At 48.7% G+C, this 14,116-nt stretch overlaps 1 protein-coding gene across 1 annotated transcript in view; it reads right to left on the bottom strand.

Moving 5' to 3' along the window:
- The window catches only part of CNIH3 (cornichon family AMPA receptor auxiliary protein 3), a 122,232-nt gene that overhangs the window by 67,752 nt on the left and 40,364 nt on the right, over nt 1–14,116 (bottom strand). The window contains exon 2 of the mRNA XM_058275281.2: nt 1,802–1,870. Coding sequence (XP_058131264.1) covers nt 1,802–1,870 — 69 coding nt within the window. The remainder of the gene's footprint in view (nt 1–1,801; nt 1,871–14,116) is intronic.

Raw genomic sequence — 14,116 nt, 5'->3', positions numbered from 1 at the left:
TTTGCTGCGTCTTGTTTCTTTGTCCGCTTCTGTTGTAGTCAGCAGCACGGGAAGTGTGGGCGGCGCCATTCCTCGGCAGGCTGCTCCCTCCTTCGCGCTGGGTGGCTCTCCTTATGGGTGCACTCCTTGCGTGTGGGGCTCCCCTACGCGGGGGACACCCCTGTGTGGAACGGCACTCCTTACGCACATCATGTACGCTGTACATGGGCCAGCTCCACACGGGTCAAGGAGGCCCGGGGTTTGAACCGTGGACCTCCCATGTGGTAGACGGATGCCCTAACCACTGGGCTAAAGTCCGTTTCCCAAGAGATTTTTTACTAATCCCAAAAAGAGAAAGATTATGTTTTTAAGCGAATCTATTCTTGTGGCTGTAATATCTTTTGATTGCATTAAATTCAGATGAGGGTCTTTTGATTAGATCACTTGATAAGATCACTTTAGGGTTTTTGATTGGACTGCATCAGTGGGGTGTGATATATGTTGAGTCTCTGCCCTCTTGCTGGGTCTAATAAAAATGGAGACACAGAAAGAGAGACGCATGGACACAGGAAAAGAAAGCTGCCATTTTTGATCCTGGCATGTGAGAGGAGTAGAGAATTACTTAAGCACAAAGCCCCCAAGAGGCTGGGCCCATGGCACAGCTCAAGAGGAGACAAGTCCTTCCTATTATATGTCTGATAGCCCACAGCCGAACTCAGGAAGAAAGCAGAGCAGCCAAGACTGATAGAGGAGGCCCAAAAAGAGACAAGCTGTATGCCTGGTTGCTCACAGCTGAGTTCCAGTGAGCCAGGCTCGGAGGACGGTGAGACCAAAAGGGAAGGCTGCGGCTTCGGCAGAGCTCAGCGGCCATCTTGCTTTGCCACATGCCTGGACAACCGGATCAACAGTAGCCGACTTTAATGAGAAAGCACCTCTTAAGGTGCCTCAATCTGGACTTTTCACGGCCCAGAACTGTAAGCTTTTACCCCCAGATAAATCCCCTTTATAAAAGCCAACCTATTTCTGGTACTGTGCATCAGAAGCCCTTTGGCAAACTAAAACAGCCACTAATGATGGTTCCGTGCCCTACTTTGCTTGTTCAAGGATGAGTAATTGAAAAACACTAGCATAAGCCCCTGAGACTCGGCAGCCACAGCAACACAGACCCTGCCCACCCTGATGTCTGGACCGTCATTCTTGACTTGCAAAATATCTCAAGATCTCAGCAGGCCTCCAGAACGAGCAGTCTCCTCAATAAGCCTGAGCCAGCCAGAGGCAGGCCAGGCCGACAGAGGTTCTCCTTTTTTATTCATCCTACTCAAATTCCTTGCCCTCCATAAGGAAAATATTAAGTTATGAGACAAGCTGTAAAACGGAGGAACCTTGAAAAACATGCTTCTCTGAAATAAGCAAGAGACATAAGGACAAAACCGGTATGTTATCACCTGGAAAGGATGACTGGAAATAGCAAATTCAGAGATAGAAAGCAGGTTAGAGGTTACCAGGAGAAGGGGTTATAGAGGAAGGGAGGAAAGGGGGAGTGTCTGTAAATTTTAAAAAATAAATAAGAAAATAAGAAATAACCCTATGAGACAAGTCGTCTCTATCATAAGTTAGAATGCTAAATAAATTTTTTGAAGGTTGAATATAGAAAAAATAAAATTAAAGAAACACAGAGAAAAGAAGAGGAAGGAGGAAGGAAGGAAGGAGGGGGAAGTGAAAAAAGGAGAGGGGAGGGAAAGAAGGAAGGAAAGTCATTCTGAAAAAAAAAATCCTTGCCCTTCTGCACATCTCCCTTCCAGCACTAGCACCCACTACTTACCGCGTGAACAGGGTTGCCTTGGTCTATGGGGCTTTTAAAATCTGTCCTTAACTCATCAAAGGCAATTATCTGAAACAGAATATGCAGAATCAAGATGTTAGTGCAAGGGCAAGTCAGTACACCGTGTCAAAAGCTTCCCGTGGATTTGCTTCAAAATAATATAGGAGAGGGAAGGTAGAGACGACGAGCCTGGCCAGGGATTGCACACTGTCAACACTGGTGGTGAGTACACGGACTGGGTGCACGATTCTGCCAACCTTTGTGTATGCTTAAAATTTTTCGAACTGAAAAAAAAAAAATTCCAAACTAAGCATTTTTTAAGCCTTCTGTGCTTTACCAAGTTGTAGGGACAATTCCGTTGGGGTGAGGGCAGGTTGGGGTTTGGCTAGAGACATAAAAAAACTAAAAACCTCAAACCAGAAATTTCAGTGCCTCTCCTTACAAGAAGGGCTAGGTATTCCTTGCGTTCATTCTGGCAGAAATGCTGCTTGGAGGCCAAGTGGTCAGAAGTCAGGCCAAAGGGAGAAAGGAAAAACAACACAGCAAAGTTAACATGTAATAGAAATAACCAAACCTCTCAATAGCCACAGACTGGACAATGAGCTCCATCAGGCTGGAGAGCTCAGTCCACCTGACTTCGTTACGGACAGCGACCTGGCAGCTCCTAGGGAGCAGCGGGTCCCGCGCTGTCTGGAGCAGAGCGTGGACCAGCCGCGCCTCGGCCCCAGAACACTGGGGGCCCACGGGCCCGTGTCCTAACCGCAGCCACCTTCTCCACAGTGGAGTTCTGAAGAGCAGATCGGACGCCGTGTATTCGCGTCAAGTACTAATACTGAAATTTAAGGTTTAACAAGGGAAATGAAAAGAAATGGAAACCTCAGCTCCTCGCTCCCCCGGGCCAGCGGAATGTCGCCCCCCCCCCCCCCCCCCCCCCGAGGGCGCGCAGGCCTCGGCCTTCGGCAATGCCCTTCCCGGCTGCGCAGACACCGACACAACCAACTCCTGCGCTGAGGCGCGTCCCGGGGGTCCCCGGGCCCAGGCGGAGCCGCCGACGCGCTGCAGCCGGCACCCGGCCCCGAGCAGCCCGGCGTCCCGCGCCGACAGCGCCGTGCGGGAGAGGACGCGCCCCTGAGGGAGACCAGCCCGTCCCCTCCAGAAAGCAAGCGCAATCCTGCAGCAGTCGTGTGTCATCCTGATTTCAGCACTCCTACAGCAGTACGAGAACAATTCTAGTGTAACGTGTATTAAGCAGACACGTCCCCACAGCCTTCCTCGCCAGAGAGTTAAGCACCCGGCCTGGGCGGGAAAAGGCGAGCAACAGGAAACGCGGCGCTGACTGAGCATGCGCGCTGCGTGCCGTGCCGAGGCTCGTCCGGACGCGCTGTCCTCGAGGGAGCCGCCGCGGGCCTCCTGCGGTCCCCACCCCACGGGGTCCGGGTCGCAACCATACCCCAGGCCGAATCCGGCCGGTGACCGTTTTCTGTACAACCTGGGAGCTGAGGATGGTCTTTGCATTTTTAAGCGATTGAAAAAAAAATCTAAAGAAGAATGATATATCCTGACAGTTATATGAAATACAAGCTTCAGCGTCCGTCAATATTTATTGGAACCAGCCACGTTCATTCTTTACGTATTGTCCGTGGCTATTCCGCAGGGCCATGGCAGGGTTGAGCAGCGGCTACAGAGACCACGTTGCCCGGAAAGCACGAAATACTTACAATTATCCCTTCCCCGCTGCAGGAATTAGGGGTGTGGCACCCCCTCATCTGCAAAATCCATGTAAAATTTTCTGGCCCTCCCCTTAACCTGAGAAAAAGTTTAAATTTTTTTTTCTTATCCTTTTATGGGGTGTTTACTGTACCTCATTGTAAAATTCAGGTTAAGTATTTGGTCCTGGGCTATATGTAAGTCAAGGCTGAGTAAAAATACTGTGCGAAAAAGAAATTGAAGAAACACAAATAGACATGCAAAAAAATTTTTAATGAAACAAATCTGAGGCAAATAATATTGAATATTCCACATGTGTAACAAATATATATATATTTAAATAACCTTTGAAATTCCCTAAACTTTTTCTGTGTTGTCTGCTGGACTAGGCATGTCTGCAGCTTCCACAAAACTCCCAAAAAATTCCCATTTAATTTCTTGTGCCAACTTGCAACTTGCAATATAATGAAACCATGATGGGGAATTGCAATGTACGATCTTGCCTTTTACAGGAAAAAAATTGCCAACCACTGGTCTAGTCCTTTACTTGCCTTCTAGGGTTGCACTGTCTACTGTGGAAGGCACTAGCCACACGTGGCCATTTAAATTTAAGTGATAATTATAATTAAATTAAAATGAAAATTCGGTTCCTAGACTCATTTTAAGTGCTCAAAAGCCACGTGTGTCTAGTAGCTATTAGACAGCAGAGCTATCAAACATTGCCTTCCTCACATGTGATGGCTAGGTCATGTTTCACCTTCTCCAGGTAATGGTGTCCAGTTGTTTGGTCAAGTAGGCACCGGCCTAATTGTTGCTCTGAGGCCATTTTGTGGAGTTCAATCTTCGGTAAGTTGCCTGCATCTATGGGTGATGACATCTACAGTCAACTGGAGAGACTGCCTTCAGCAAAGAGACATCTCATCCAAGCCGTTGAAGGCCTTAAAGGGGTGATGATTTCAGCCGTCAGAAGAGAGAATTCCCATCTCCAATGCAGCCAGCCAGCCTCTCCTGGAGAGTTCATCAAAAACCGTCATCCGAGTTCCCAGCTTGCTGCCTGCCCTACAGAATGTGGACTCGTGAATCCCCACAGTCGCGTGAGGCAATTCTATAAAATCATGTAATATTTATATATATCTCCTGTCGGTTCTGTTTCCTTAGAGAACTAATACAGTGCAGAAAGTTCTATCGGTCAGCACTGCTTCAGATGCACTTAGGAGGGATCAAATCACTTCCCTCCAAAGAGACCCTTTAAACACTGTCAGCCATGGTCAATCGCCCCACCAAGTCTTTCGTCTTCCAGCTAAATCACTCCAGCCGATATTTATACAAACTGGCTCTAAGTCACCTCGTCATCCCGATTGCTCTCCACTGACAGTTTGTAAATGTCCATCCTAACATGTTATTGTCAGAACTGAATGCCGTATTCAGAATGAGACCAGCTGGCACAGAGTGTGAGACCGTCACTCACCTCCTTTCTTCTTGAGCCTATGCCTCCATTAATACGGCCTGACAGCATTAGCTTTTTTGTGGCCACATCACACTCCTGGCTTTATACTGAACTTGCAATTGCCTAAAAGCCCTGGATCTTTTTCATATCAGTTAAACTCAGTCAACCTCACTGCACATAGGCATTGTTTGGATTTGGGGGCCTAATGGCAGGAACTTCCACATTTATCCCTATGAAGTCCTCCCTGTTCAGTCTGGCCCCTTGGTCCAATCTGCTGAGACATGACCTGCCTGCCAATGACGCATCCCAATTAGCTTACTTCTTCAGTATCCACATCCAAATTCACACTAATATAAACGCAGATTGGACAGGACGAGGGTTGCACACTAGAGAGGACATCAGCTCCCACGGGGCCAACGGTTTCTCCAGTCGTAAAACAGCTCACCATGCTTTGATCCCGTTAACGGGAAGTAGTTCTGTGCACACCTGTAGACTACGACCACCGCAGGTATGTCACGTCTAAAGCCCCACCCCCACCCCACAGGAGGCTGGGAGCCATGCAGGAAAAGGAGCCGAGCTGCCAAGCTGGAGCTGCGAGAAGCAACACGCCGAGGCAGCTCCCATCCCAGGTCCTGTTTCCTGTGGCAACGTCCCTGCAAAGGCAGCTGGTGCTGGAAGCCCGTGGGGAGGAGCCCCTGGAGAGCTCCTCATGAGCCTGGGAGCAGGCGACCAAGGGCCCCTCGGCCCCTGGCCTGGAGGACGGCGTGGCTAAGGGAAGGCCCAGAACTGGAGCGTCTGCCCTTGAACGCTATGAGGTAACAGGCGCTTTGTGGGTGCTTTCTGATGATGGTGATGATGGTGCCTACAGAGAGGACAGTGGCTGTCAGCATCCCCACCTCCAATAACTGCTCGCTAATCAATCCACCTCTTCATTTGACAACCATTTCGTGAGCATCCTTCACACCCATGCACTGTGCTAACCACTGGGGATGCAAAAATCAACAGGATACAGCTCCTGTCCTCTTCTAGCTCCTGGTCTAGAGGGGTGGGCCAGCATGTGCTCAGATAACGGTATTACAGTGTGAGAAGTGCTAGGTCAGGGTAATTCTGACAGTAGCTACCATCTATTGCATGCATGCTGTGTCAAGCACCAGCAAAGTGCTGTGCATGCTTTTTATCATCTAATCCTTCAGCCGCCCCACGAGAGAGGCACTGCTCTAGTCTCCATTTTAGAGGTGAAGAAACTGAGACTGAAAGAGGTAAACCACACGCCCAAGATCACTGCTCTTGTGCTAGAGTTCAAACAAGTCCTCTTTGACACTACCACCTGTGCAGTAGTGCAGACAGAGAGCAGGAAATAAAAACTCTCAGGATAGAGAGAAGAATGAGCCACTGTCCCTGTACAAGGAGAGCAAAGCTTGCCAGAAGGGGTGAGGTTTAGGTTGCCCTCTGTGTATATGTACCTGGGAAACTCACGTTCTTAAAGCTAGGCCAGTCCTGGGGGTGTGAACATATTGCAAATAGGATCTTTTGAGGAGGTTCCCTCAGTTAAGGCAGGGCCCAGGGTGGATCTTAATTCTCTTACTTGGAGTCCTTTCTAAGAGAAGGAAATACAGAGAGACAGACACAGCCATGGAGGCAAGGAGCTAAAGCAGCGAAAACTGGCAGAGAAGGCAGAGCCCGGCAGGTGCCGCCGCGTGCCCGCCATGGACCCGAGGAGTCCAGGATCGCCGCGGCCGGTCTTCAGGAGAACGCACCGCCTGGTGATGCCTTGATCTGGGCATTTTTCTCAGCCGCAAAGCTGTAACCTTTTAAGCTAACAAATTTCCATCGTCAAAGCCAAGGCACCTCACGGTATCTGCTTCGAGCAACTTAGCAAACTACAGCACCCTCTAACTGCTTAGTAGTACCTCACCAAGAGTCCCAGGGGACTGACCAGGATCTGAGAACAGAATGACCGAGGTAACACAAGGTAGTCTAATCTTCAGGTGCTGCAGACTTTTACACGGAGCCAAGCCCCTGACTTCAGCGTGGACCGTGAATGTGATGTGTCACTAATGATGCCCTGAACAAAGGAAAAAGGATGAGCAGATGGACAGGGCAGCACGGTTTAAGTCAGTTATTCACTGGACCAGCTTCTCTGCACATCCTCTGAGTTCCTCTCTATCATGGAGCCCAGCACCTAACGGTATTTAGTAAACTTTAAATATTGATCTAATTATAAAGTCACTTCAGGGAGTAGATGTGGCTCAAGCAGTTGAGCACCTGCTTTCCACATGGGAGGTCCCAGGTTGTTTCCCAGTGCCTCCTAAAAACAAAACAAAAAACAACAACCAAAAAAAAACATGCAAATGAGAAAACCAACTGAGGGGAGCCCATGTAGCTCAGCGGTTGAGCACCAGCTTTCCACATATGAGGTTCCAGGCTCAATTCCCAACCCCAGTACCTCAAAAAAGCAAAAATCACTTCAAATCCCACTCATTTATTTCTAAATTTACATATAGTAAAATTCACTCTTTTTGGTTCTATGAATTTTGACAAATTCAAGATGATGGGAGTCAGAATCAAAATACAGAACAGTTTTTATCACCCCAAAACCTTCTCTCCTGTTGCCCTTTTAGAGTCAACTCTCCCCAATCTATCTTTGGCAACCACTAAACTGTTTTCTGTCCACTGCTTTGTATTTTCCAGAAAGTCATAAAAATGGAATCATATAGTATGTAGCCATTTGAATCTGGTTACTTTCATTCAACATAATGCTTTGAAGATTCAGCCATGCTGTTTTATCTTTATATTGTATCTCAAAATTAATGTACAACAAAAATGTATACAAGTCTATAAGCTAAAAATGTAAACCGTAAGTAAAACATCAGGAAACTAAAATTTAGAAATCTGTACAGTCTAAAATATAAACCATAATGTAAACCAAAATGGAACCATGATTGATAGCTATGTTTCAAAATCTGTACATCAACTGCAGCAAATGTAACATGGACATGTAAAAAGATCATTGCTGAGGAAAGGGGAAAGGGGTCTTATGCTGGATATATGGGGATCCCCTATATCATATATGTGACTTTACTGTGATCTAAAACTTTTTTGAAGACAAAATTTAAAATTAGGAAAAAAAATTTTTTTAAGGAATGTATGTAGACACTAAGGAAGAAATGAAAGAAAGTGCCTTGACACTGTACATACAAGGCAACACCTATTACAGTGATGACAAGCAAAACATTAAAAATATTTATAATATTGTTCATTTTTATTAATACACCAATTTATTTTCATTTTATCTTAGTATTTCTAAATTAGTATATATGCTTCTCATCTTTAAACCCACCACTATATTTCATTTTCCTGTTAATTGAATTTGGCAATATATTAGGCTTCATTGTTGAAGAAGTTTTGGACCACAGAGAGGTTCAACTATGGCAGGGGAGGAATGCTGGTGGGGGGCACGTGGTTGGGAGGGCGTTCTCCAGGGCATGTATACAGACAACCTAAAAATGTTTGGATAACAGTTACGAACGACAACTGAGGGAGTGTGTTCTTTTTTATTGCTGAGTAGTTACCCACTGTATAGATGAACCAGTTTGCTTATTCATTTACCCACTAAAGGACATTTGGGTTATTCCCAGTTGTTGAAAATTATAAGCAAAACTTCTATAAATACTTGTGTAAATGTTTTTGTCTGAATGTAAATTTTCATTTCTATTGGGAAAAGGGGAGGTTGCTAGCTCATATGGTAAATATATGTTTACTTTATAAGAAATTAACAAACTATTTTCCAAAGTGGTTGTACTATTTCACATTCCTACAAGCAGTGTATGGGAGTCCCAGATGCTCCACGTATTTGCCAAAACTTGGAATTGGTTTTTCTTAATTACTATTAATTTTCTCCATTCTAATAGGTATGAAAAGGTATCTCATTGTAATTTTAATTTGCAGTTCTCCAAAGACTAAAGATACAGAATACCTCTTCATGTGCTCAGTTGCCATCTGTTTTTATCTTCTTGGACGTGTGTGTGTATGTTCAAATCATTTGCCCAGTTTTTAATTTGGCTGTTTGTTTCTTATTGACTAGTTCTGAGCATTCTTATATATTCTGGATACAAGTCCTTTGTCAGAGCTATGCTCACTATCCCAGGCACTGGGTGAAGTGCTTAAGGCGCTTTTTATCATTTACTCCTTCAGCCACCCCGTGAGAGAGGCTTTACTATTATCCCCTTTTTAGAGGTGATTTGCAAATATTTTCTTCTATTCTGTGGCTTGTCTTTTCATTCCTAGTGGTATGTCTTACAGAACAAAAATACTGCAATTAACTTTGACACCTATCATTTTATCCTATTTATCAGTGTTTCTCTTTTATGGACTGTATTTAATCCATAAAAGCATTTGGTTCTAAGAATTCTTTGCCTAAGCCAAGGCCACAAAGATTTTCTTCTTTGTTTTTTTTTTCTATAACCTAGAATTTTAATTTCTTTAATAAACATTGGACTATTCCGATTACCAGTTTCTTTTTGTATAAGCTTTAATAGCTTTTGTTTTCAAGAAACTAGCCCATTTCATTAAGTGGTTGAATTTATGTTCAGAACCACACTCATTTTTGTTTCACCTCCCACCACAGAACATATGCCCTCCTCTTTATTCTTTTTTCTCACTAAAACTCTGAGGTGGAGGCTCGAGTGGTCATGGGAAAGGCGAGGAAAGTTAGCAACAGAACAGGGGAAACAAAGCCAGGGAAAGTTATTCCAACCAGCTGGATAACCTGAATCCTAGAGAATCAAATCGATTGTCTATGACCTGCCTGGGGTCTGAAAACAGCTGAAAACGTAGAGGCCCTGGGTGGGGAGTCAGGCACCTGTCTGAAGACTCTGCCCTGGAGGGAGCGAGGGTAGATGCCAGCACCTACTCTGTGCCGTGTTAGAGGACTCGGGAGAGGCAGGGCCAGGGACCCAGGGGGTCCACAGACAAGTCCAGAAGGGGAGGAGCTCCCGGCGCAGAAACACATTCAACATGAGGCCACTTCTACGAACGCTGGGCCCTGTCTGCCTCCCACCACCACACCACAAGGCTGCCCCCGGCCCCAGCCTGCCCCCCTCACCATATTATGAAATCGCAATTCATTGGCTAGACGACGCCCTCTGCGAGGGTCTCACCGAGGACTAGTAGCCCTTCCAGAGAAGCAGAGGCGGTTGTCTGAGCCGCCTAAATCTAGACTGCCTTGGTCCATCACCAGAGGGGAAGCAGCCTGGACCCACCCCGAGAGGAAGAATAGAATATAAATACCCCGAAAGGTGCCTGGGGAGCCTTCCTTCTTGAGGTCCACAGCATCTACTGCCTCGCTTTTCTGAACCACTTCCTTTGCTGTAAATAACCAAGTCGTCCTATGCCAGAAACGTTGCTGGAACAGTAGGAAAGGACTAAAATTTCAACTCTGGTAGCTGATGAGTCCCCAGGGCTGCCACTTCCTAGAGCTTACCACTAGGAAAGACTATTTTCCCCCAGGACCTCTCTTTCCTGTGCTGGCTCCACCATGTCCTCTTATTTCTATAAGATGTTCAAGGTTGAAACCTTACTGTCTTGCATTTGTATAAGAGTATCTGATTGAAATACTTGATCGGTGAACTGTATAGGGATTTTCTCTCTAGAGTAGAGTTAGGAAAACTGAGACGCAGTCACAGTGCTTGACTGGCATTCGCTGGATGGCATGGTGAGTGAGAAACAGCCTGTGCACGTCCAGGTGCTCTGAATCCTGAAATGATAATGCTGCCAGCCATACTGTGCTTCCCTGTGTGGGCTGAAAGGGTGAAAAAACGGTTGGATTGGGAAATGGATGTGGTTCAACCAACTGGGTTCCCATCTACTATGTAGGAGGCCCAGGATTCGATGCCCAGGGCCTCCTGGTGAGGGCAAGCTGGCCCACGCGGCGTGCCGGCCCACACGGGGATGCTGCCCCACACAGGAGAGCCGCCCTGCACGGGAATGCCACCCAGCGGGGGAAAGCCACCCCACGCAGGAGTGCCGGCCGATGCAGAGAGCTGGCGCAGCAACATGACGCAATAAGAGACACAGAGGAGACAAAATAAGAAGATGTAGCAGAACAGGGAGCTGAGGTAATCGTCAAAAAGAGAGTAATCGTCTCTCTCCCATTCTGGAAGGTCCCAGGATGGGTTCCGGGAGCCACCTAATGAGAATACAAGCAGACACAGAAGAACACACAGTGAATGGACACAGAGAGCAGACAATGGAAGAATGGGGGGGGGGGGGCGGAAATAAAAAAAGAAATCTTCAAAAAAAAAATTACTGGATTGCTGAAGATGCCCCAAAAATCTTTTCCAGGCTCGCACAATGTACCTGCCATTGTTCTTGGCTCTGGAATACAGCAGTAAGCAAGAAAATTAAGTCCTTGCCATCACAGACTGACAGGCAGGTGTGGGGGTGGGGTGGGGAGGTAATAAATAAGAAAAACCGCAAAGTGGCAAATGCCCCTGTCTTAAGTTATTAGGGCTGCTGTAACAAAGTATGGAAAACTGAGTGACTTTTAGAAAACACCACCACAGAAATTTGTCGCTCCAGGTTTGGGAGGCTAGAGGTTGGAAATATGCGTGCCGGCAGCCGTGCCTCCTCTGGCATCTGCAGGGCGCAGGGCGTGCCTTGGGGCATAACAAGCTGAAATGGTTGCTACTGAGACCAAAGACATGACCCGAAAGGAAGCTTTCTATGCCCCTGGTAAATGTTAGTGTGAAAAAAAGCAAATAGGAGCATTTATGACTCAACAAAAACCACCTCTCCAGAGAGGAGGCTTCCGTGCTTGGCCTCAGCCTTCCTCCAAACGCCCAAAGCCATGCTCTGAGTACAATTTTAGTGTAGAGAGAAGCCCACTTTCTACTTCCTGCCCATGTCTTATCCCAACAAGAGCCATCGCTTGAAACCACAGGCCGAGCTTCAGAGGCTCTTTCCAGCCTCTTGCTAAAGCGCACCCAGAGCTCCCCTGGATGGAAGGAAGAGGGGGGTGGGTGGTTTTATTGGTTCTAACACACGGGCAGCTTGTGCTTAGTCCTGGTTTTATGCCTGACGCTGGTACAGCTGAGTGCTACCGCCTCTCCACTGATTCTGAGCTGCTGCAGGCAAGGTCTTTGCTTGCTAAGCCACTCCTGAGCCCCCAAGTAGACAGAAACTGGCTCCAGACCCACAGAACCTTCTGGGGGATTCACATGGGCACCCATCACCTATTCAGGCTTTGCTCAGCTCCCGTCACCTGCTGTATATAGAAAGATCCAGAGACTCTATGCTCCACCCACTGCCCTCCCGTCCCCCGCTTTTCTAAAAAGGGCAATGCTCAGAAGCCACAGGGTGGTTTAAGCTTCCCAAAGCATTTTCACAAGTGTTCATTTCCCGCAGCATCCCAAATTGGTGTGACACCAAAGGAAGAGTCAAGGAGAATGAGGGGTTGAATTTGTACCCCCAAAAGACATGGCTGCGTCCTAGCAGGAGACCTGTGGATGGGAGCTTATTTGTAAAGGTGTCATACGAGGCCACACTGAGTTAGAGAGGGCCCTAATCCAGTGTGACCGGTGTCCTTAGAAGCAGAGGCAACGTGGACAGAGTACACCGAGCCAGCCGTGCGGCGGAGGCAGGCTGCATTAGCCGCCACATGACAAGGGACGCCCCGGAGAGCCGGCCGCCGCAGAGGCCAAGGGAGAGGCGCAGCAGATGCTCCTTCAACAGAAAGCACGGCCCCGCTGACACCTTCACCTTTCGCTTCTGGCTTCCAGAACCACGAGCTAATAGATTTCTGTTGTTTAAGCCAACAAGGCAGCAGCGCGTGGTCACAGCAGCCCCAGCAAACCAAGACGAGGCCATCGGGAGCGTCCAAGGGCAGCTCGCTGCGAGCTCGAGCGCTGAAGCCCTCCGTTTCTCTTGTGTTTTTTCCATAAACCACACCTCTCACCCTATGTAAAAGGTTGGGAGGAAAGGGGGTGTTTATCAAAGCACACGTCAGCATGGGGTGCCACACTGGGCATGGTACAGCGGCTTAGCACCCCAAGCCCTGCCTTCTGAGGCCTCCAATCAAATACATCGTCTGCTTAGCCCCGTAGGGCCAAGAGCTAAGAGAAAATCAACTTCCACCCAGCACGGGGTCTCTGAGTCTTGCCCCGAGCCCACCTCCTTCCACCCACCACCACCCCTGACTGTCACAGGCAGGCTCTGGGCACGGCTGGGCCCTGGCTCACAGGTCTCAGCTGGAGGGGGGGGCTGGCACATCAGAGCAAAAGCCTCCGTGGGCCCCCTTCCCAGCGAGGATCCCCGGAAGTTTGGCGTCTGTCAGTGGGCTCCTTTAGGAAGGAGGCCGTCTTCAAATCCCCCCAAGGCGGAAGCTTTTATTCATTTCACTTGTTTTGGTTCTCCCCATACTCTTGGAGCCACAAAATGTTTGAACCTGAAAAGTCTTGGGGAAAGCGCATGGTCCAGCCACCTCCATTCAGGGCTGAGGCCCGAGAAGAAAGGGGACTTGCCGGCTTAGAGGACGGGGGCTCTGGCCTCCAGCCCTGCCTGGCTCTGCCCCCCGCACAAGCCCAGGACAGCCCATCACTGTCACGGGGGCCGGGCTGGCCGCAGCAGGGGTGGGGGCTCCCTGCACTGCAGGCTGCCCACAAGGGGTTATCCAGGAGGACGGGGCCAGCCAAGGCCAATGCGTGGCAGGGGGACCACCGGCCAGGAGCCACGTCCTGCACACGGCTGCCCCTCATGGCAGCCGTGCCTGGCCCCCACCGCCCCGACACCCTGATTTTACATTTCCCCACGTCCTCCCATGCCCACCCGCTCTCCAGGGCCTGCCTTCCCTCCCCCTGCACCCACCACCACAAAACAAAGCGCTACCGGGGCACGCGCCCGTGCAGCCACCTCACCGTCCGCACGCGCTCCACGGAGCACCCTCGCCTCTGCAGTGACGGTCCTGGACCTGGAGGGGTCTCAGCTGGGCCCGGCCCCACCAGCCACTAGCCGGGGGTCCACGCGTGTCACTTCACGTGCCCGGCCTGTGGTTTTCTTTTCTGTAGGGTGGGAATGAGAACCGTCCCTGCTGCGCGGGGTCGTGGTGAGTGTGGAACGAGGTGAGATGCCAACTACGGCACTCGCTTATGAGCGAGAGAGGAGAG

Source organism: Dasypus novemcinctus, chromosome 13 (genome assembly GCF_030445035.2).
Source record: "Dasypus novemcinctus isolate mDasNov1 chromosome 13, mDasNov1.1.hap2, whole genome shotgun sequence".
Classification (NCBI taxonomy): domain Eukaryota; kingdom Metazoa; phylum Chordata; class Mammalia; order Cingulata; family Dasypodidae; genus Dasypus; species Dasypus novemcinctus.
This window is presented reverse-complemented; position numbering and strand designations above follow the sequence as displayed.